The following is a 23,663-nucleotide window of genomic DNA, read 5'->3' on the forward strand; positions in this document are numbered from 1 at the left end:
TTCACATTTTCCCACATTATACTCCATTTGCCAGATCTTTGCCCACTCACTTAACCTATCTATATCGCTTTGTAACCTCCTTATGTCCTCTTCACAATTTACTTTCCTACCTATCTGTAATGTTATCTTAATAACGTAATTACGAGTCTCCCAAGCAGTTGTAGTGGAGTGCCATTTATTCAGTCCTGACTCTGTGTCTCATAGTACAGTACTGCAAACATGGCCAAGATGGCGTCGGATCCCGCCCCCAGATATGACGTCAGCTGTCAACCAGCTGTCAATCAAACCCCGCTGTCTTTACGACAGCTACAGTTATCCGTACATCTTCCCCCTTCAATGAAGACATAACACAGTAACAACATAACATAACATAACACATAGATCTCTTGTTAACATCATATAGAAACAATCAGTGTAACTACACCGTTGAACTAATTGCAGGTAGGTATAAACCTTACCCACACCCAGGAGTCCATTAACTGATTACAGTCTTATCAATCCCTGTCTACAGGTCAAGTTTAACTACAGGCTTTCTGGTGCGCTGTGACCTGTGTGGCTGAACGGGTGTTTGCTGAACCACCCCAGTTGTATCCCTTAAGTTCATGTCTGTACCACACAAGTCCCTTGTCACATTATCACTACTGTGTCCTTCGTCACTTTGTGGCATTTCCCTCATCTCATCTCTTTGTGGCATTTCCCTCATCTCGTCATTCTCTCCGTCTTCCTGAGGCTGAAAGGTCTCTGTGGTTTTCAGTAGGTGCCTCCTGTTTCTGTGAAACACATTGCCGTTCTCTGTCATGACACTGTATGACCTGGGGGCGACCTGTTGTAGAACGGTGGCTCTTTTAGGCCATGACTCAGGCCCTTCAATGCGAACTATATCTTTCTCCTGTAGAGGCACTAGTGTAATGGCTGTGCGGTCATGCAGTGTTTTTTGTTTCTGCTGTAGTTTCCGAGCCTTGTCTGCCCACACCTTATCTCTGTGGTCAGGTGTGACATAACTGGGAAGTCGTGTACGGATTTTCCGACCCAGTAAGAGCTCAGCTGGAGACTTGCCACTTGCTAGCGGGCTTGCCCTGTACGACATCAGGGTCAGATATGGGTCAGTGTTGCTGTGTGCTGCTTTCTTTAATAGTCTTTTCACAATCTGTACCCCCTTCTCCGCTTTTCCATTAGCCTGAGGATAGAGCGGACTGCAGGTTACATGATTAAACTCATACTCTGAAGCAAATGACTGAAACTCATGACTGGCATAGGGAGGGCCATTATCAGAGACAAGGGTTAGAGGGACGCCCTGCCTGGTAACGATTGACTTCAGGTGAGTTATCATAGCTCTTGATGTGGTACTGGACAAGAGAGCCATCTCCGGATAATTGGAATAATAATCAATAACTAACAAATAGTCTTTTCCTTCATAGTGAAATATATCAGTTCCGACCTTTTCCCAAGGTTGTGATGGGAGCTCTGTGGTAATGAAGAGCTCTTTTGTTTGCTTGTAGTGATACTCCTGACATGTAGCACACTCGCTGATCAACTGGTCAATATCAGAGTTCATGTTTGGCCAGTAGAGTGCCTCACATGCTCTCCTTTTTGACTTTTCTGCACCCAGGTGCCCTTCATGTATCCTGTTGAGCATTTCTCGTCACATAGAGGTGAGCACTACTATCCTGTCACACTTAAGCAGTAGTCCATTGACCACAGAGAGCTCAGATTGAATGTGATAATATTGTTTACATGACCCTTTCTTCCAGCCCTCTTGAAGATTTCTCATTACTTTACTCAGGACTGGGTCCTTTGATGTCTCTGTGACTATCACTGATAGTTGTTCCTGTGTGGCGGGCAATGCTGCATAGACCATATCCACATGAAGAGCCACATCCTCTTCTGATTCACTGTTTTGTGTGGCGTAAGGTGCAGCCCTGCATAGTGTGTCTGCAATGAACATTTGTGTCCCTGGCACATATGTTAGCTCAAAATCGTAACGTTGAAGTCTCATCATTAGGCGTTGTATCCGTGGTGACATGTCACACAGATTCTTCTTTGCGATCCTGAGCAGTGGCTTATGGTCCGTTTCTAGGATAACCTTGGGAAGACCATAGATGTAGGTATGAAATTTTTCACACCCAAATGCCAAGCCAAGGCACTCCTTCTCGATTTGCGCGTACCGGCACTCTGTAGCCGTCATGGAGCATGACGCATACGCCACTGGTCGCCATTCTCCTTCATCTTCCTGTAGAAGGACAGCCCCTAATCCATTCTTAGAGGCATCTGTGGACACTTTTGTCCTCTTTTTAGGGCAGAAGAACTTCAGTAGGGGTTCACTTGCTAGAATGTGGAGCAGCCCCTTCCATTCTCTTTCATGTTCATGTCCCCATTGGAACTCTGTCTCTTGGTGCAGCAGTTTTCTCAGATGAACAGTTTTCACTGCTAGATTTGGAATGAATTTTCCTAGGTAGTTAACCATGCCAAGGGCCCGCTGAACCCCTTTCTTGTCCTTTGGTTTCTCTATGTCATGTATAGCCTTTACCTTTGACTTGTCTGGCTGAATCCCCTCTGCAGAGATCTTGTCTCCGAGGAATGTGATTTCATTGACACTGAACTGACATTTGTCTTTATTTAGTTTGAGTCCATACTGCTGTATTCTCTGAATAGTTTTCTCCAGTCTGGTGTCGTGCTCCCCGAGTGGAGCCCCATACTACCAGATCATCCACGTACACCCGCACTCCCTCCAGGCCCTCGATGATTTGCTCCATTGCTCTGTGAAAGATTTCTGGGGCAGAGCTAATACCAAAGGGCAGACGCTGGTAGGAGTATCAACCAAACGGGGTGTTAAAAGTGCACAGCTTAGCACTTTCTTCATCAAGTTTCAACTGCCAGAAACCATGCGAGGCGTCCATCTTGGAGAGGACTTTCGCTTCTGTCATTTCGCTGACTATTTCCTCTCTCTTTGGAATTTGGTAGTGCTCTCTTTTGATATTGGCGTTAAGGTCCTTGGGATCCATGCAGACACACAATTTATCAGTTTTCTTTGAATTGACGCAGACCATGGAATTTACCCAGTCAGTCGGTTCCTCAATCTTCTTTATGACAGCTAGTCCCTCCATGCGGTCTAGCTCTTTCCTCAGTTTTTCACGGAGAGCCACTGGAACTCTCCTGGGTGCGTGAATCACAGGTTGTGCATCCTCTCTCAGTTTGATGGAGTATGTAAAGGGCAGTGCTCCAAAACCCTGAAATACATCTGCATATTTGTGTGCTATAGTCTCATGAGTCAGATTTGTACTATCTTGGGGGGCATTCTGCACACAGTTCAGTTCATTGATAGTATAGACTCGTTTTACCAAGCCCAAATCCACACAGGCCTTATCCCCCAACAGTGACTCATGTCCTTCAGGCACTATAACAAAGGTCAAAGGGTGAATGTGATTTTTTACCTTAACATTCAGCCTACACGTTCCTTTTGTTTCAATGCTTTGTCCATTGTATGCCTTCAAAAGACACTGGCCTAGAAATTCAGTGCCCTTAGCACCGATTTTGCGGCGCTAGAGGGCCTAGCGCTGCAATTGGCGCCGGTTCCTAAATTGCCTGGGGCCCTTCCGTGGCGGTAGACCGGTAGCGCTGCGCCGGCACCGATGACGTCATCGGTGTGCGCAGCGTCCCGGTTGCCGTGGTAACCCGGCCCCAAGCCAAAATTCAGTTGCGCCCGCCTCGCCCGTGGCAGGCGCAACTAAGACTCTGGCAACAGAGCCTTCCCCCAGTGTGCGCCGGCGCATAAAGGTGGAGCGGCGGCCGGCCGCGTTCCCGGCAGCCGCCTGCCTGCACCTCCCTTCCCGGACTCCTGCATTCCCCCCCCGCGGCCCTGATCAGTGTCTCATGCGAGCCCGGCACTTCCCCGAGGTGCCGGGCTCAGATGTCGGGTCAATCCGCCGGACAGTTGTCGGCTGCAGGCAGCTCCTCCTTAACAGGAGGAGGAGGCCTGCAGTTCCCCCGCCTGCCGCACCGCATCGGGTGCCGCAGCGGGGGATTAGCGCCGGGAAACCCAAGTTCACGCCCGTTTTGAGGCGCTAAAGGAGGGTTTTAGCGCCCGCCACCGTCTGGGCCCGGCGCACCCGAATTTTCGTCGGGCGCTGCCACATTACCGCTGGCGCAAACTTTCTGGTGCTACAGCCCTGGCAAGACCAGAACCCAATTTCTAGGCCATTGTCTTGTTCAATATTTTAGGTCGCACTTTGAGATTCCGTGCATCACTCCAACGTATGAGGTTTGCCTTAGCACCTGTATCTAGCTTAAAGGGAACAATGGTGCCATTTACCAGCAAGGGAGCTATCCAAACTTCAGTCTTTGGTCCTACAGAGTGCACTTCATTAGCATTTTTGCCCTGTTTTGACTCATTTTGCACCATTCTAACAAACAAAGTCTCTGCTCCTGTCTCTTCAGTCTCAATAGCATGCACTGTCTTTTTACCTTCAGTTTTCTCTTCCCAAAAACACATCTTGGCAAAGTGATTCCTGCCTTTACATTTTGCACTGTTCTTCCCATAAGCAGGACACTGTCTGGCTATGTGTTTATTACCGCACCGTCTGCATTCGTAAGGCGTCATCGTCTTGAACTCCGTGGGCCCTCTTGTGTCCCTTTTGTGTACCACATCCACTGGCAGGTTTTTCAGCCCCAGGGCGCTCCCGCCCACTGCTGTGCTGCTCCCTTCGAATGTTTTCATGTGCATGGCTGAGAGTTCACTAGCATGACACATTTTCACTGCTGCATCCAAATTTAGGTCATTGTCTCTAAGCATTCTCTCCCTCACCTTGTCGAGTATTCCAAAAACGACTTGATCGCGTATCATCGATTCCTTCAGGTCCCTAAAGTTGCATGTTTGTGCTTTTATTTTCAAGTCCGTCAAAAAAACATCAAAGGATTCTCCTTGCTTTTGCACGCGGGAGCGAAACACGAATCTCTCATACGTTTCATTCTTTTTTGGAGTGCAGTATTCGTCGAACCGTTCTATCACCTTGTCCAGATCATTTTTATCATCTTTGGCTGCGAGCCAGCCACTGTTAGCAACAAAGTTACTTTACGTGTTCCAGAGCTAGTCGAAGCGTCAATCGCTGTGAGATAGAGAAGAAAGTGTTGCTTGAAGACACGCCAATTTTCATCCACATTTCCTTCTAGTTGCAGCTAGCCGGAGGTTTTATTCCTTCCATTGTTGTAGTATGTCCTTATCATGAGTTCTATAAATCCTGGTACCATGTAATGTTATCTTAATAACGTAATTACGAATCTCCCAAGCAGTTGTAGTGGAGTGCCATTTATTCAGTCCTGACTCTGTGTCTCGTAGTACAGTACTGCAAGCATGGCCAACATGGCATCAGATCCCGCCCCCGGATATGACGTCAGCCGTCAACCAGCTGTCAATCAAACCCCGCTGTCTTTACGACAGCTACGGTTATCCGTACACTATCTTTGTATCATCAGCAAATTTAGCAACCATACCTTCAGTCCCTTCATCCAAGTAATTTATATAAATTGTAAAAAGTTGAAGCCCCAGCACTGATCCCTGTGGCACACCACTCGTTACATCTTGCCAACCAGAAATTGACCCATTTATGTCTACTCTCCGTTTCCTGTTAGCCAGCCAATCTTTTATCCATGCCAATATGTTACCCCCTACCCATAAGCTTTTATTTTCCGCAATAACCTTTGATGTGGCACTTTATCAAATGCCTTCTGGAAATCTAAGTACAGTACATTCACAGCACAGGCTACTTCCTCAAAGAACTCCAATAAATTGGTCAAACATGATTTCCCTTTGACAAAACCATGTTGACTCTGCCTGATTACTTTGAACTTTTCTAAGTGCCCTGCTATAACGTCTTTAATAATAGCTTCTAACATCTTCCCCATGACAGATGTTAAGCTAACTGGCCTGTAGTTTCCTGCCTTCTGTCTCCCTCCCTTTTTGAATAAAGGAGTGACATTCGCCATTTTCCAATCTAATGGAACCTTCCCCAAATCCAGGGAATTTTGGAAAATTAAAACCAACGCATCAACTATCTCACTAGCCACTTCTTTTAAGACCCTAGAATGAAGTCCATCAGGACCCAGGGACTTGTCAGCCCGCAGCTCCAACAATTTGCTCAGTACCACTTCCCTGGTGATTGTATTAAAACGTCCCAAGGCGCTGCACAGGAGTATTTTAAGACTAAAAATTTGACACTGATCCACATAAGGATAAATTAGGGCAGATGACCAAAAGCTTGGTCAAAGAGGTAGGTTTTAAAGAGCGTCTTAAAGGAGGAAAGAGAGGTAGTGAGGCAGAGAGGTTTAGGCAGGAAATTCCAGAGCTTAGGGCCTAGGCAACAGAAGGCATGGCCACCAAAGGTTGAGCAATTATAATCAGGGATGCTCAAGAGGGCAGAGTTAGAGGAGCGCAGATTTCTCGGGGGAGTGGGGGGGGGGTTGTGGGGCTGAAGGAGATTACACAGATAGGAAGGGGCAAGGCCATGGAGGGATTTGAAAACATGGATGAGAATTTTGAAATCGAGGCGCTGCTTAACCGGGAGCCAATGTAGGTCAGTGAGCACAAGGGTGATGGGCGAACGGGACTTGGTGCGAGTTAGGACACAGGCAGCCGAGTTTTGGATGACCTCAAGTTTACGTAGGGTAGAATGTGGGAGGCCAGCCAGGAGTGTGCTGGAATAGTCAAGTCTAGAGGTAACAAAGGCATGGATGAGGGTTTCAGCAGCAGATGAGCTGAGGCAAGGGCGGAGACGGGTGATGTTACGGAGGTGAAAGAAGGTGGTCTTTGTTATGATGTGGATATGTGGTCGGAAGCTCATTTCAGGGTCAAATATGACATCAAGGTTGCAAACAGTGTGGTTCAGCCTCAGACAGATGTTAGGGAGAGGGATGGAGTCAGTACCTAGGGAACGAAGTTTGTGGCAGGGACCGTAATTGGAGAAAACTTTTGTTCATCCAGAACTGTATGTCAGACAAGCAGTCTGACAATTTAGACACCGTGGAGGGGTCGAGAGAAGAGGTAGTGAGGTAGAGCTGGGTGTTGTCAGCGTACATGTGGAAACTGACGCTGTGTTTTCGGATGATGTCGCCAAGGGCAACATGTAGATGAGAAATAGGAGGGATCAAGGATAGATCCTTGAGGGACCCCAGAGGTAACAATGCGGGAGTGGGAAGAGAAGCCGTTGCAGGTGATTCTCTGGTTACGATTAGATTGATAGGAATGGAACCAGGCGAGTGCAGTCCCACCCAGCTGGACGACAGTGGAGAGGCGTTGGAGGAGGATGGAGTGGTCAACCATGTCAAAGGCTGCAGACAAGTCAAGAAGGATGAGGAGGGATAGTTTACCTTTGTCACAGTCACAAAGGATGTCATTTATGGCTTTGATGAGAGCCGTTTCAGTACTATGGCAAGGGCGGAAACCTGTTTGGAGGGATTCAAACATGGAATTGTGGGAAAGATGGGCACGGATTTGGGAGGCGATAACACATTCAAGGACTTGAGAGGAAAGGGAGGTTGGAGATCGGGCAGTAGTTTTCAAGGATGGAGGGATCAAGGTTTGGTTTTTTGAGGAGAGGGGGACAGTACCAGAGGAGAGAGAACCGTTAACAATATTAGCTAACATGGGAGCCAGAAAAGGAAGTTGGGTGGTAAGCAGTTTGGTGGGAATAGGGCCGAGGGAGCAGGAGGTGGGTCTCATAGACAAGATGAGTGCAGAGAGGTCATGAGGGGAGATCGGAGAGAAACTGGAGAAAGATGTGAATTCAGGGCTAGGGCAGGGGGGAACCTTAGAAGACTAAGAAAAGGAAGGGAAGTGGCAGAGGCAGTTGAACGGTTGGTCTCAATCTTAGAGACAAAGAAGTCATGAGCTCCTCACACTTGTTATCGGAGGTGAGGGTGGAGGATACAGGGGAGAGGGGTTTAAGAAGACAGTTAGCTGTAGAGAATAGGAGCCGGGGTTTATCTTTGCATTCCAGAATGATTCTGGAATAGTGAGCTATTTTGGAGACGAGAGCAGGGCCCAATAGTGCTTTATGTGGTCCAGCCAGATCTGGCAGTGAATGGCTAAACCAGTTGTCCGCCATATCTGTTCGAGTCTGCATCCCTTGGACTTAAGGGAGTGAAGACGAGAGCTGTACCAGGGGGAACAGCCAGGGTAAGAGAGGGTAATTGTTTTAGTAGGAACTAGGGCATCAAAGATAGATATGAGGGTGTGGTTGAGCAGATCGGTAGCTGCAGAAATGTCATGATGAATGGAGGGCCAGAGGCTGGTCAGTTGGGATTTCATAAGTGCAGTTGTAAGAGAGTTGGGAGAGAGTTCTTTTCCAGGGGCGGACACAGACGGAAGTAGGGTTGCGGGGGTCGGGGGGGGGGGGGTGGTGGAGAGTGATGCGAGGAAATGGTCAGAGATGGCCTTATCTGCGATTGACACGATGGGAGTAGCGAGGCCACGAGAGATGGTAAGATCAAGGGGGTGGCCGTGAATATGGGTTGGGGAGTTTACATGGAGGGATGGAGGGAGCGATTAAGGGAGGGTAGGAGGCTAGTGAACTCAGAGGAGAGAGAGCATGATGAATTGAAATGGAGGTTGAAATCACTGAGGACGAGAAGTCGTTTGGTGCAGAGGCTGAGGGTGGAGAACAGTGAAGATATCTCAGTAATAAAGTTTTTATGGTACTCGGGTGGGCGGTAGAGAACAAGAATTTTAAATGAGAGAGATAATAATGAGAGACTAGGGAGCTGTGGAGGAGCAAAGAGATTTTGGTGTTCCGGTACACAAATCACTAAAAGCTAGTACACAGGCACAAAAAGTATTCAAAAAAGAATGTTAGTATTTATCTCAAAGGGGTTGGAATTCAAAAGTGAGGAAGTGATGCTTCAGTTGTACAGAGCCTTGGTCAGACCATTTCTGGAGCACTATGTTCAATTTTGGGAACCAAACCTCAGGAAAGATATAATGGCTTTGGAGGGGCTGCAGTGCAGATTCACCAGGAGGATACCAGGGCTTAAAGGGTTAAATTTGAGGACAGGTTGCACAAACTTGGCTTGTAATCCCTTGAGTTTAGATGGTCGACAGGTGGTCTAATTGAGGTGATTAAAATGATTAAAGGAGATACAGAGAAACTATTTCATCTGGTGGGGAAATTCAGAACAAGAGGAGGCATAATCTTAAAATTAGGCTATTTATCAGTGAAATCGGGAGCACTTTTTCACACCAAGGGTAGTGAAGACCTCGGATTACCAGTCCAGTAACAGAACCACTATACTACTATGGTGACCCATACTGGGGTACAGTTCCACAGTGACTGGAAGCCCTCCACTACCTCACCTTAGTGGCTATTCTTCATGCGTGAACATATACAGTGCGTGTCAACAAGCTAGTCAACATAGAAGGCACCACACAATTTCCAGCATCTGTCACTGGATAATGATTGGGAGCAGGAACTCTGGCTAATTTCTCCTCTCTAACCCAGCAGCACTTAGCACAATTTAGAAACACAGAAAAATAGGAGCAGGAGTAGGCCCTTCGAGCCTGCTCCGCCATTCAATATGATCATGGCTGATCCTCTATCTCAAAACCATATTCCCGCTCTCTCCCCATACCCCTTGACGCCTATAGATTTAGCAGCCCTGCACCACCTGGCTGCCTGGCTGATAACTAGGATGTTAGGTTTTATATGGAAAGCACTTTTTTTTAAATTCATTCACGGGATGTGGGTGTCACTGGCAAGGCATTTATTGCCTAAGTACCTTTGAGAAGGCAGCAGTGAGCCATCATTTCAGAGGGCAGTGAAGAGTCAACCACATTGATGGGGTCTGGACTCACATATACAACAATCCGCTAGTTTCATGGGCACCATTACTGATACTAGCTTTTTATTCCATATTTAATTAACTGAACTTAAATTCCTCAGCTGCCGTGGTGGGATTTGAACTCATGTCTCTGGATCATTAGTCCAGGCCTCTGGATTACCAGTCCAGTAACATAACCACTATGGATCTGATAATTTACAAAAAAAAGTCTACACAAATCTATGTGAAACTTTGTGGAAAAATGTATAGCCCCACTGGTATCGTAGTGCAATCCAGGGATCAAACCTAGGATCTTAGTCTGTTGCTCAGTACCACATAGGCTGTGCATTTACCTACTGAGTCACTGGGGGACTTTTACCACATTTCCCTAACTTCGGAGAGTTTAACTAGTACATAAATATATGCAAATTCAGGTCACTGCTTGCTGTAAGGCGACAGGAAGTATAATAATGCTGCTTCCCAGTTGGAAATCCATTGCTCATCCCTTTCTTCCCATTCCCAATTGTAAGTTATTTTTCCCACCTCCTCAAGCCGACAACAACTTCCAATTCTAACTGGAGTAACTAACATGGAGCAACATCACTATGGTGAAGACATTAAATAGCCATTAAAAAGTAATAGTCGTACCGGGCAAATGCTTCAGCGACTCAAATCCAGGTCTTGCAGATTTGACAGCGAGATCTTCAAAAGAGGAGCACCAACTTGGCTTTAGATCCAGAGAAATTGCAGCCTCCAAGGCAGAAATGACGCTGTGTAAATAGATGTTGGTTATTAGCAGCAGGCGCCTACCATAACTTTAAAACAAAGTAAGATGTTTGTATGATTATTTAGCTCCTCCCCTCACCCACAATTGAGGCATCACATCAAATTTCTTCTTTATTTGGGAAGTAAAATGGTCCAGGTTGCACACATCACCTTCAATGGCATGAAGGCCACGGAGGATATTGATCTCATATCCACAGATAATCTAGTCAAGCCTAATGAAACACTCCATCTATGTGGAATCCCCCGCGCTCTTCCCCGTTGTTTCTCCCCAGAGTAAGTTACTTTTCCACCTTCTCAGGACCTCAATATTGCATCTTATTTGCTGACTACGGGGACAAGAAGATAACCCGTTAGGAGGCCTCTACCTGAGGTGCTCTTGAACCAATCACAAGGAGGTACATAAATGACACTAGCCGTTTCACCCTCAGAGTATCCCTAACTCAGGGAAAGCGCCTTATCTCCACTCCCCAACCCCTCCCCCTGGTGGTCCAGCTGAAAACAAGATGATACTGTGTGGAGAGCTGCTGGGAGCAAACCCATATCCTAGTACTCTATGGGGTAGCACATCAGTACATTAACATGCTGTGTCATCAGGCTGCTATTGTCCCTACTGTACCCTAATAGATTACTGATTGTCAATATTAATACTTTAAGCTTTACAATAGCAATGCGGTAAGCTGGCCTGAAAAACAGGCACCAATGATTTTTCAGTGGTAGTCCAATAGCCAAGCAATAAGTAAGGACAACAGAGGACCACTCTGCTGAGTGCCCGAAAACATTTCAAATAAAGAGGATGCAATTCCATTCGAGCTGGTTAGTGGGAATGAGAGTATAACAAGAAGTTCTATCAGGCAGCAGTTTCCCCAAGACTATAAAACTCCATTGTATCAAAGGCTTTCTCAGCATTTAGATTTATCTGAGGCAGGTGATGTTGAGAATCTGTCATAAGAGTACCTTCCACAAATAAAACCCTTCTGACCAGGGTGAAGTAATTTGGAAACTAAATCATTTAGACAAATTGTAAGGAATTTTGTAAGAGCTTTGGAGATGCAATTCAAAAGAAAAATAGGCTGATAGGAGGCACTCTACCACTCACATCCCTTTCAAAATAACAGATCAAAAGTGTTGGTGATGGAACCAGTATTAGTAATTTCCTGAGATACTTTCAAGGCTAGGGGAGACAATTCAGGGTCAACATTCTGTAAAATTCAGCAAAAGAACCACCTAGCCTAGGAACCTGGTTTGTCTGAAGAGAGCTTAGTGCATAGATCATCCCATCCATAGTAATGGAATCAGCTTTATGTAGGCATGCTAGAGGGAGAGAATTCAGTGTGAATAGCACTGTGAGGGTGATCTGACTTCCGATAGTGTTTTGGTCACACCGCACCTTGAATGCTGCATCAAGTTCAGCGCAACAAAACACAAACACTGGCGACTGTGCAGAGGAGGGCCAAAAGGCTTATCCTTTGGTCAAAAGTCTGAATTATGTGGAAAAGCTTGGGCTTTTCAGGTTAAAAGGTAAGCACCTGAGAGGTGATCTTACAGAGGTACATAAGGTAGTTATGGAATGGAAGTGGTACATCCAGAATATTACCTTAAATTAAATTGAGAGAGTGAGACAAGGGGGGCACAGGTTCAAACTAGTCAAAGGTAAATTTACGACTGATGTCAGAAAATTCTTCTTCATACAAAGAGTGATCAATGTGTAGTGGAGGCAAAACTTTTAAATCTTTTAAGAAGCAATTGATGTTGAAATCGGGAGACTTTAGGATCTTTCTGGATGAAAGAATGAAGATGGGCTGAATGGCCTTCCACATCTGTAATTATCTTGTGATTTTCTAATTTTTGTGGGTCAGATGAAACTAGCAAGCCATTGCTTCCTTTTTTTTAGTGGAAGCATAGGCGATAATCACACAGATCTTTCTTGGCTTGATCACCTTAGGAGTCCTGACATTGCCAGGACCAGAGTCATTGGAGCATAATCCAAGAGTCTAATCAAGTCAATTTTATAAGCCATAACCTCAAAATTCTATACCCGAGAAGTAAAGGTTTGCGAGGATTAGAGTAAAAGATGAAATCCAAAACTGTCTGGTTACAGTTCTGACGAAGGGTCATCGGCCTGAAACGTTGACTCTGTTTCTCTCTCTCCACAGATGCTGCCTGACCTGCTGAGTATTTCCAGCATTTTCTGTTTTTATTTCTGTCTGGTTATACCTTTACCACACATCCACTAACACCAGGATCTCATATACATGGAAGAGAGCCAGGGCAATGTAGGAAGGGCAATGCAAACTAACAACACAGCTTATCAACTTATTTTTGTATTTGGAATATTGCAGTTTGTTCATCTTGTTCATCATGTTGCCCCAAAAACTGATTATTTTTCCTTCAAATACATATATAAAAGTAAACTATAAACATTAGGTCCCAGTATTATACTTGACGGGGTAGATGCATGGAGGATGTTTCCCCTGACTGGGGAGTCTAGAACCAGGGGTCACAGTCTCAGAATAAAGGGTCGGCCATTTAGGACTGAGATGAGGGGAAATTTCTTCACTCAGAGGGTGGTGAATCTTTGGAATTCTCTACCCCAGAGGGCTGTGGAGGCTCAGTCATTGAGTATATTCAAGACAGAGATCAATAGATTTTGGGATATTAAGGGAATCAAGGGAGATGGGGATAGTGCAGGAAAGTGGAGATGAGGTAGAAGATCAGCCATGATCTTATTGAATGGCAGAGCAGGCTCAAAGGGCCAAATGACCTACTCCTGCTCCTATTTCTTATGTTCTTCTATTGGCAATTTAGTCCTGGTACATTGCAGAAAGGCTCCCATAGCCCAAGCGGGGTTAGTATAGTGTTAAAAATATCCCACACACATTAATCAGGAACTTCAAGGCTATTAAGTTTTTCACTGCAATGGAACTGATCAACTGTGAGATTTGTATAAACAGCACTCTTGATTAAAGAGAGCATAGATAGATTAGTCCAAAAGTACCTGTCGTTGATCATCTTGAAGGACTGTAGATGAGGAGGAGAACGAGAAATTAAACTACCGTGTTGAAAAAGGTCAACAACAAACATAAAACATTCCTCAAATTTCACATCTATAAACTGCAGTAGAGATTAAATACCTGACAAAGATGACTTCACTAAACTGACACACATAGATTTTACAGGGAATTAAATTAACCACATCTCATTTAATGACGGACATTTTGTGTACCTAATTGCTTTCAATTAAGTTAATATGGAGCATAGACATTTCAATTAGCCAAAAATTAAGCAGAGGAAAATGAAGTGACTGAATGTTTGCAATCTGGATTGAAACTGATGCAGAGAACAGCAAAATGCACAAAGATCTGGCTCAGTTATTCGATTACCTGAAGGCTTCCAGGTCTTTTTAAGCTCAGTGATCGCAGTCTGGCCTTTAGATCAGGAGGTTGTGGTTTCAAACCTCACTTCAGAGACTTGTCAGTGCACTAGTGAGGAAGGACTGTGCTGTATTTCAGATGAGGAGTCAAACTGAGGCCCCTTCTGCCCTCACAGTTGGATGTAAAAGATCGCATGACATTATCTGAAGAAGACCAGGGGAGTTCTCCCAATGTCCTGACCAATATTTATCCCTCAAGCAACAGAATCAAAATCAGATTATCTGGTCATTTATTTTATGACTGATTGTTGTGCAGTGTTTACCTACATTACATTAGTGAGTGCATTTGAAAAGTAATCACTTGGCTGTGTAGTGTTTTGGGATGCCCAAGGTTGTGGAAAGTGCTATATAAATGCAAGTTATTTCTTGTTATAGCACTAGTATTTTCTATGAACTTTAACTTACAATAAAATGGAGATATGGTCAGTGGCATATCAGTCACAAGTTGTTTCATTTTAAAAAGAAAATTCAGATTATGTAAGTAATGCTTGAATAGTAAGATAGAGAATACAACAACAACTTGCATTTATGTAGTGCTTTTAACATTGCAAAATATCTACAGGCGCTTCACAGTGACACAATCAGACAAAAATTGACACTGAGCCAAAGAAGGAGCTATTACAAGGGGTGACCAAAAGCTTGGACAAAGAGGTGGGTATTTAAGAGGGTCTTAAAGCAGGAAAGAGAAGTGAAGAGGCGGAAGGGTTTTGGGAGGGAATTCCAGAATGTGACTGAAGGTTCGGACATCAATGGTGGGGTGAAGAGAGCGGGGGGTGCCCACAGAGACCAGAGTCAAAGGAGCGGCGAGTTCGGAGGGGGAGTTGTAGGGCTGGAAGAGGTTGCAGAGATAGAGGTGATGGTGAGGTGATGAAAGGATTTAAATATGAGGATTTTAAATTAGAATTTTACAGCACAGAAGGAGGCCATTCGGCTCATTGTTCCTGTGCTGGCTCATTGAAAGAGCTATCCAATTAGTCCCACTCCCCTGCTCTTTCGCCATAGCCCTGCAATTTTTTCCTTTTCAAGTATATATCCAATTCCCTTTTGAAATTCCCATTAAAGCTACTTCAACCACCATTACAGTCAGTGCATTTCAGATCATAACAACAGCACTATCATTCTGTCACAGCAGTAATCCCACTAGGACAAAATGTTGGCTAAAGTAGCACTGGTGAGAGTATCCATTGGTGTGTCCATTGTATAAAGCATGCAGTATGTGTGATGGAGGCCTTGGGAGCTCATTCATGGTAAAGCCTGAAATGTCCATCAAGGAAATCTGCAGCATTACAGGAAGACACGCGATGGGTTATGATTTGTCAGCTTCACACTGAAATGGTGGGGTGGATTTTAATCTACATGCCCGGCAGAAACCGGGCGGGTAAGAAGGTAAAATCCTAGCTGTCGATCCCCCGCCATTTTGAAATTTTACCGCCACTTCTGGACTGGTGGCTCAGCTACCCACCCAAAGCCAGCGCGCTCCTTCTTTAAATATGCAGATCAGAGTCTGATGATGTCACTGGGCCTTGACTCCAATTTTAACTCCGGCCTGAGCGAGGAAGCTGCTGCGATTTTCCCACCAGGTGAAGGCCTATCAGAAGAGGCCATTCAAGGTAAAATCCAGGTTCCAAAAGGAAAGTTTATGCCTCTCCTATGCCAGGCTCCCCACCTTTCCCTACCGCAAGATGCCACCAGACTGGCCCCCCTCCCCACAGTGCCGGCAGACTGCCAAGGGCTACTTGCATTTCCAAAGGCTTGCAGCCGTTTCCTGCCCAATTCCCGCCTGTTCCGGGTAGGAAGTCGGCCAGCGGCACGTTAATAAAGCCTGGTGGTTAACATTACCATGGTCTCGTTCTGCGGCGGGGGAAATTAACTTTGCAGCGCGGTTTCCCGTCGGAAACACACTGCGAGTTAAAATGATCTCCGGTATTCTGGCCTCCACCTGGAAGTAGTAACTTAATGGTCATTAGTCCACATGGAAATGCACGTAGTATCCCTCGATGTGTCCTTTGACTGCAGTGAAAGGCAATGACAAGGTTGATGTGCACTTTCGCTTTGCAAACTTATGAGAAGCAATCCAAGCCAAACAAAACTGGGTACTTGCTAAGAAAATGATTGTACACATGATCAAATGAAAAGTATTATTAGTTGACTTGCAATGGATGCAAGACACAGCAGGCCAGATATGAAAGATCCGTTAACAGCTGAGAATAAAGGCCAACCAGGGAAGCAAAAGAAAAGATGAGATCTAAAATCAATCCTGGGGTTGTTAGTGTGGGCCCAGGGCAGTGGAAGTTCTTTGGGAGCAGCACAGCTGCACTGAACAGAGCTGATCTCACAAGATCAGCTCCATTAAATATTAACACAGTGCACAGTTCCCCCTCTGTAACATCACCCGTCTCTGCCCCTGCTTCAACTCATCCGCTGCGGAGACCCTCATCCATGCCTTTATCACCTCTAGACTTGACTATGCCATCGCACTCCTGGCTGGCCTCCCACATTCTACCCTATGTAAACTTGAGGTCATCCAAAACTCTGCTGCCCGTGTCCTAACTTGCACCAAGTCCCGTTCACCCATCACCCCTGTGCTACCTGACCTCCCAGTTAAGCAACTCCTCGATTTTAAAATTTTCATCCTTGTTTTCAAATCCCTCCATGGCCTCACCCCTCCCTATTTCTGTAATCTCCTCCAGCCCCACAACGCACCCCCCCCCCCCCGAGATATCTGCGCTCCTCTAATTCTGGCCTCCTGAGCATCCCTGATTATAATCACTCAACCATTGGTGGCCATGCTTTCAGCTGCCAAGACCCTAAGCTCTGGAATTCCCTGTCTAAACCTCTCCGCCTCTTACCTCTCTTTCCTCCTTTAAGACGCTCCTTAAAACCTACCTCTTTGACCAAGCCTTTGGTCATCTGCCCTAATTTCTCCTTATGTGGCTCGGTGTCAAATTTTGTTTTATGACACTCCTGTGAAGCACCTTGGGACGTTTTACTACGTTAAAGGTGCTATATAAATACAAGTTATTGTTGTTATGACTAAATGGGAGTGCTTTAGAGTTGGGCAGGTGGGATATCTGCCACCATCAATTATTAAAGAGCTGCTGATCGCATTAGAGTGGAACCAGGTCAAAATTCTAAAAGGTTTAGAGGCAGATTAGGTCCAGTTTTAAGAAACTGACTGTAAATTCATGTCTTGTAATGCAGTTGAACAAATTAACATATCAACAGGTAAATACAGTATGCCCAGAAATACCTGCAAACAAACACAGCAGCTACTGGCAGCAGGTCACTGTGTTGAAGCTAAAGGACCCAACATATGGGAAGAGTTTTCCCATGCAGTGACTATGCACCACATGCCAGGTGCCAGGTAATGTGGGGCACTGGCTCCCAATGTCATAGAGTCATAACGGCACAGAAGGAGGTCATTCGGCCCATCGAGTCTGTGCCGGCTCTCTGTAGAGCAATCCAGTCAGTCCCATTCCCCCGCTCTATCCCCGTAGCCCTGCAAGTTTATTTCCCACAAGTGCCTATCCAGTCTCCCCTTGAAAATATTGACTGTCTCCGCTTCCACCACTTCCATCAGCAGCGAGTTCCAGGTCATCACCACTCACTGCGTAAAAAAATGTTTCCTCACATCCCCCTTGTATCTCTTGCCCAAGACCTTAAATCTGTGTCCCCTAGTCCTTGTACTATCAACTAGTGGGAACTGCTTTTCCCCGTCTAGCCTATCCAAACCCGACATAATCTTGTACGCCTCTATCAAATCACCCCTCAACCTCCTTTGCTCTAATGAAAACAAATCCAGCAGTACTACGGGCATCGAATATTACATTATCAGCCCATATATTCTTAAGAAGACAACAACAATAAACTTTTGAGCATCTTATTTCAATGATAGAAACTTCAGGTTGGTAACCTATCAAATTGGCAGTGGAGGTCGATGTTATATCAGGGGTTACAGTCAGGATTGGTAGTGTACAAATTTCAGTAGTTTAAAGACATATAGATAGGGATATTTGATGGGGGTTTATGGTCAAGTACCCAGTCCGAGTATTGAGTTTGACAGGCTTAGGAGTTCAAGTTGGATCAAACCCAGCCACTGAGCCTCAGCTGGTTGGCTCATCTGTAATAGTGATAGAGAAAGCAGTGCCAGAGAGATCAGGTAAAAATCAAATAATGTCATGATTTACATGCTTAAAAGTGAACCAGACCAGATCAGCAAAACTTAATTAAACTACAAAATGTGCAAACTGTGTAAATAAGTTGTCATTCATATTTCAAGGTGCACCACATCTACTTGCATTACTGATTGGAGAGGGTGCACAGAAATGATACACATATTGCTGCTTGTCAGAAGTGTTATTGAATCATAAATCTAAATCTTCTGGTGCATGCAATCATATAACAGCAACAATTAATAAGTAGATATACATCTGTTAGCAATTAGTGTTCATCAGGACTAGTGTGAATTCAAGGCAGAATAAACTATGGCAATCCTTCAACACATTAGCTGCAAACTAAATCATCCCTTGGTTAACTCTTTCAGCGCTGAGCTTCATTCACAGCATACAAAATATTTCCAATATTGTCTTTAAATATTATTTGCGGCATCTACCTCATGCTTTTTGTAAGAAAAATTCAAAGTTTATAGTTCTGGTATGTTTTGGTTTATTAAAAAAAGTAACCAAGTTTTCTAAGGTTAAATATGAAGCTCCCTAATCTTAGCACTGTGTAATGTTACTGTATCAGCAATATGAACAAATCTCTGTAAACATACCTTTAGGAATGCCACGTCATCGAGCTGAATACTCTCCTTCGTCTTCTCTACAGCTTCCTTCGCAGAGTCAATGTTACATCGATAATGGACCATCTGGTCATACAAGTGCTCCAGTTTCACCTTCTTCTCCTCTTCCAGGACCTGTGACATTTCTGTGTACTGTGACAGCAGCAACTTCATTACTTCTTCGTGCTGCTCCTCAAGAAATGTCTCCTCTTTGGTACAATTTTCCTGTGATTGTCAGAGAAATAGCTTGACCATTAATGAAATTGGCCCGACCACCTTCCAGCCCGTGATGATGTTTGTTGCTGTTCCTATGTACTGAGACTCACCAGACCGCCCATATTCTACAAAATCTCCAAGAGATACTTGAAACAACAAGTACATTTCCAGTGCTTGTAAGAAGCACAGATTTCTCAATTTCAGTTAAGAAAAGGGAGCATAAAGAGAAAATGAAATAGATTCAAAATGGGTAATTTCTGCCATGCAGGGACACCTGCTTAAAGTTGCGGAGCAGAAGAGGAACTTGTGATTCATAGCTGACAAAACATTGAAGGTTTACAGCCAGTATGGCGAGGTCATAGGTAAACCAAATAGGGTCTTACAGTTTGACAGTTCAATATAAAATTGGAAGGCTGATACCTAGCTTATAGAAGGCCACAATGCTGCCGTATCTAGAATATTGTGTTCAATTTTGATCCCTGCACATAGCAGGGGAGACTGAGGTGTTGGAGAAGGTTCGGAGGAAGGCAGCAAGAATGATACCTAGTCTTCTGGCTCTTAGTTATCAGGATAGGCTCAAAAAACTGGGGCTTTTTTCATTGGAAAAGTGAAATGTTTTGATTTGAGGTTCTTCAAATAACGAAGAGAATATATTCTGTTTGGGTGGATAGGTTACATAAGCTAGATAGGGATAGGAGAAATAGGGGGCATCAGTGTAAAATCTGAAAACATAGGTTAAATGCCAGTAAGTATCGCTTTTCAAAGAAAGTTACTGACCTCTGCAATAAGTGACCAAAATTTGCAGTAAGTATGCACTCACTGCTGGACAAAGTTTTGGAAGCCAAGAGTTATAGACAGTAGATGAGGAGTAGCTGTAGTTATTGGACAGTTACTACAGTCTCCTGGAGCTTGCTCAATTGCCTTTGGGGCGGTGGACAAATTTCCCAATGCATGTTCCTAAAATAGCTAGAGGTTTTATCTCTTTTGTTTGCCTCTAACAGAAGATGGTGTGACTGGGTTGGGGGGGGGGGAGGTTGAGGGGGTGGTGTTGATAGTGTACGTAGGCTGGACCATGTTTGGATGGGACAAGCTTGATGGACCAGTAGGGCTTTTTCTGCCCTTTTCAATATGGTCATGTTTAGTAAATGTTTAACTGCCAACAGAACTCAGAGATTGCACTGCAGTCTTCCATTGAACTCCCAGCTATTTGTAGTTCTCCTTACCATTCATTGCAGAAAATTGGCACCTCATAATAATCACAATGATCTGTATATTAAAGCTGTTTTTGATACCTTATACCAAATGTTTGCGTTTCTCACCTTAAATTTTTCAACCAGTAACGCATGCAGTAGTGTCACCGACTGCACTACACTGCACTGAATCACATTAGAAAACCTCATGATCTTACCCACAAAGTCAACAGCCACCAACACCAATAGTAGGTTTGTTACCAAAAATTATTTAAAACAATGTTTCAATGAAAACCTGCTTATATATGTGATAGAAAGCTGGTTGATGGATAGGAAAGAGTTAGGGTAAATGGGTGTTGCTAAGCCTAGAGAAGGGCTAGAAGTGGTCTATCTATCTCTCTATCTGGACTTGGCTATAGGGAACACAATCTTGAAATTTGCTGATTAAAACAAAGTAGGAGGTTTGACAAAGTGAGAAGGACTATAACAAAGGCTTCAGGAAGACACAGATAGGTTAGTAGAATGGGCAGACTGGTAAGTGTAATTTCATGTGGCTAAGTGTGAGGAGAAAAAAAATAAGGAATGGGAGTATACATTTAATGGAAAGATGGTGTGGATGACCAAGGGTTCAAATACATCATTCCCTGAAAAAGTGTGAGTGCAGGTTGATAAAGCCACAGAAAAAATACTATTTGGGGTTTTATAAATAGGGGCAAGAGTAAAGAAGTAATGTTGAATTAATACAACCATTGTTTAGGCCATAGTTAGAGTACTGCGGCTGCCCCATTACAGAAGGGACGTTGAAGCCATATAGAGTATACAGCATAGATTCCCCAATATGAAGCCAGGGATGGGAAACTATAGCTATAAGAAGAGACACTGGGACTATTTTTACAGGAGCAGAGAAGGCTAAGAGGAGATTGAATCATTTTTTTTTAAACTATTAATAATTTTGATAGTGAATAGTGAAGGACTATTTCCTCTGGTTGGGGAGTCAGTGGCAAAGAATCTTCAATTTAAAATGACCAGTGCAAGTGTGAGGAGAGAGATTCGGAGAAATTTACACAGAGGTTTGTTGGAGAATAGAATGTTTTGTCACAGGGAGGGGTTCAGGCAGAGATCATTGCGTCTTTTAAGTGAAAATTGCATAAATATTTTAAGCAGAGGCTTGGGACAGTTGGATCAAAGTTGGATTGCTCTAGCAAAGAATTAGCACAGACACATGGGCAAAATGGGTTCCTTTCGTGCTCTAAACCTCTATAGTTCTATTTACTAGGATAAGACATATTGTGAGCCATGCCTGTAATAATTTGGTTATGATCTACTGAATATCTCCCAGTGATTTATGTTCTGATAAATCACTGCTCCCTATGCCATACTTATGCCATGCTGTTATTTTCTAAAATAAAAAGTGAACATGCAATCATTAATGCTACATCTCCTCAAACACACACTATGTGCTGCTGATGAGCTAGAATAAAATTGGACTTGTACAGATCATTTTTATTAACTTTTGGGTGGCATTGTGTTCAAACGTGTGCTTTCCTGCCCAGTATTATATGATTATTGAATTCAAAATGGAAAATCTTACTACAGGTATTGTGTGCATAATAACTCACCTCAACAGCATTAAATACATCTTCTAGTTCTGTCACAAATTCTTCAGTTCTGGTTGCCTTTTCTTCGGCTGCTTGCACACACTCATCCAACTTTTCCTGTAAAGGAAGGCATTAAAAAATAAAGATAATTACAAAACTTATTAAATTTAACAAAAATTCTCTAATGCAATGCAAGATACTACTTATGTCACAATTCTCCAGTATCAGAAGTCAGTCAGTTGGTTAAATTGTACACAGGGATTTTTTAATGCGGGAAGCTATCCTCTGCCAAATCTTACTTCCTGCTGCAAAACTGAGGCTTAAGTTTGAGAAGCAGTGAGGGAAATGGATAAATATATCTTTGTACAGATATGTTGGATTCCTAAAAGGTTTGATTATAGAAGCATAGGAACAGGAGTAGGTCATTCAGCCCCTCAAGCCTGTTCCGTCATTCAATGAGATTATGGCTGATCTGCGACCTAACTCCATATACCCGCCTTTGCCCCATATCCCTTCATACCTTTGGTTAACAGGAATCAATCAATCTCCGATTTAAAATTAAGAATTGATCTAGCATCAATTGCCGTTTGCGGAAGAGAGTTCCAAACTTCTACCACCCTTTGTGTTTGGAAGTGTTTCCTAATTTCATTCCTGAAAAGTCTGGCTCTAATTTTTAGACTATGTCCCCATTCTTAGAATCCCAAACCTGTGGAAATAGTTTCTCTCTATCCACCCTATCTGTTCCCTTCAATATCTTGAAAACTTCAATCAAATCATCTATTAGCCTTCTAAATTCTAGGGGATACAACCTTAACCTGTGTAATCTCTCTTCGTAATTTAACCCTTGGAGTCTGGTATACCGAGCTCGGAACTGTAACGCGTTTCAGTTCAAAAAAAATCCTTGCCCTGGTGCGGTTTAAGTACTATCTGTTAAATATATGTTAAGCACTATTGCATGTACTGTATGCTTAATAAACTATGAACACTAACTTCAATATGCAAGGACCTTATTGATTAGAAGAGTCAATAGAACATCTCATCATAAATAAATACCATCCTCTAACAGATAAGATCACCAACTATTGCATAAAAAGCCAGATTCTGATTCCAGGGGAAACAAAGGGATAAGAACACAAGAAATAGGGGCAGGAGTCGGCCATTCGGCCCATCGAGCCTGCTCCGCCATTCAATAAAATCATGGCTGATCTTCTACCTCATCTCCACTTTCCCGCACTATCCCCACATCCCATGATTCCCTTAGTATCCAAAAATCTATCGCTCTCTGTCTTGAATATACTCAACAACTGAGCATCCACAGCCCTCTGGGGTAGAGAATTTCAAATATTCACAACCCTCTGCGTGAAGAAATTTCTCCTCATCTCAGTCCTAAATGGCCGACCCCTTATTCTGAGACTGTGACCCCCTAGTGCTGGACTCTCCAGCCAGGGGAAACATCCTCCTAGCATCTACCCTGTCAAGCCCCGTAAGAATTTTATATGTTTCAATGAGATCGCCTCTCATTTTTCTAACCTGTAGGGTATGGGCTTAGTGCCATGGCAGGAGGGAGCTGAACATACTGGCCCTCTACATGGACCTTAACAATGAGATGGGATGAAAGGCTTTTGTCTTCCCTACCTCCTTTATAAATTGCAGACAAATATCTGAGCCAGTGGTGTAATTATTTTCAAAAAGGAAAATACTACGGACCCTGGAAATCTGAAATAAAAACAGAAAATCCTGGAAAACAATCAGCAGGTCAGGTAGCATCTGTGGAGAGAGAAACAGAGTTAGCGTTTCAGGTCAATGACCGTTCCTCAGAACTCAATGATGAACGTTCATCGACCTGAAACGTTACGGGT

General features: G+C 44.0%; 1 protein-coding gene across 3 annotated transcripts in view; it reads right to left on the reverse strand.

The window, feature by feature from the left end:
* The window catches only part of cmya5 (cardiomyopathy associated 5), a 98,143-nt gene that overhangs the window by 28,006 nt on the left and 46,474 nt on the right, over nucleotides 1-23,663 (reverse strand). For all 3 annotated transcript variants that reach the window (XM_085982116.1, XM_085982107.1, XM_085982125.1), the window contains exons 3-6: nucleotides 21,826-21,921; nucleotides 18,795-19,025; nucleotides 13,586-13,608; nucleotides 10,453-10,574 (exon numbers count right to left, since the gene is read on the reverse strand). In XM_085982116.1, coding sequence (XP_085838242.1) covers nucleotides 10,453-10,574; nucleotides 13,586-13,608; nucleotides 18,795-19,025; nucleotides 21,826-21,921 — 472 coding nt within the window. The remainder of the gene's footprint in view (nucleotides 1-10,452; nucleotides 10,575-13,585; nucleotides 13,609-18,794; nucleotides 19,026-21,825; nucleotides 21,922-23,663) is intronic.

This window comes from Somniosus microcephalus, chromosome 1 (genome assembly GCF_052327205.1).
Source record: "Somniosus microcephalus isolate GS21.2 chromosome 1, FLI_Smic_1.0, whole genome shotgun sequence".
Classification (NCBI taxonomy): domain Eukaryota; kingdom Metazoa; phylum Chordata; class Chondrichthyes; order Squaliformes; family Somniosidae; genus Somniosus; species Somniosus microcephalus.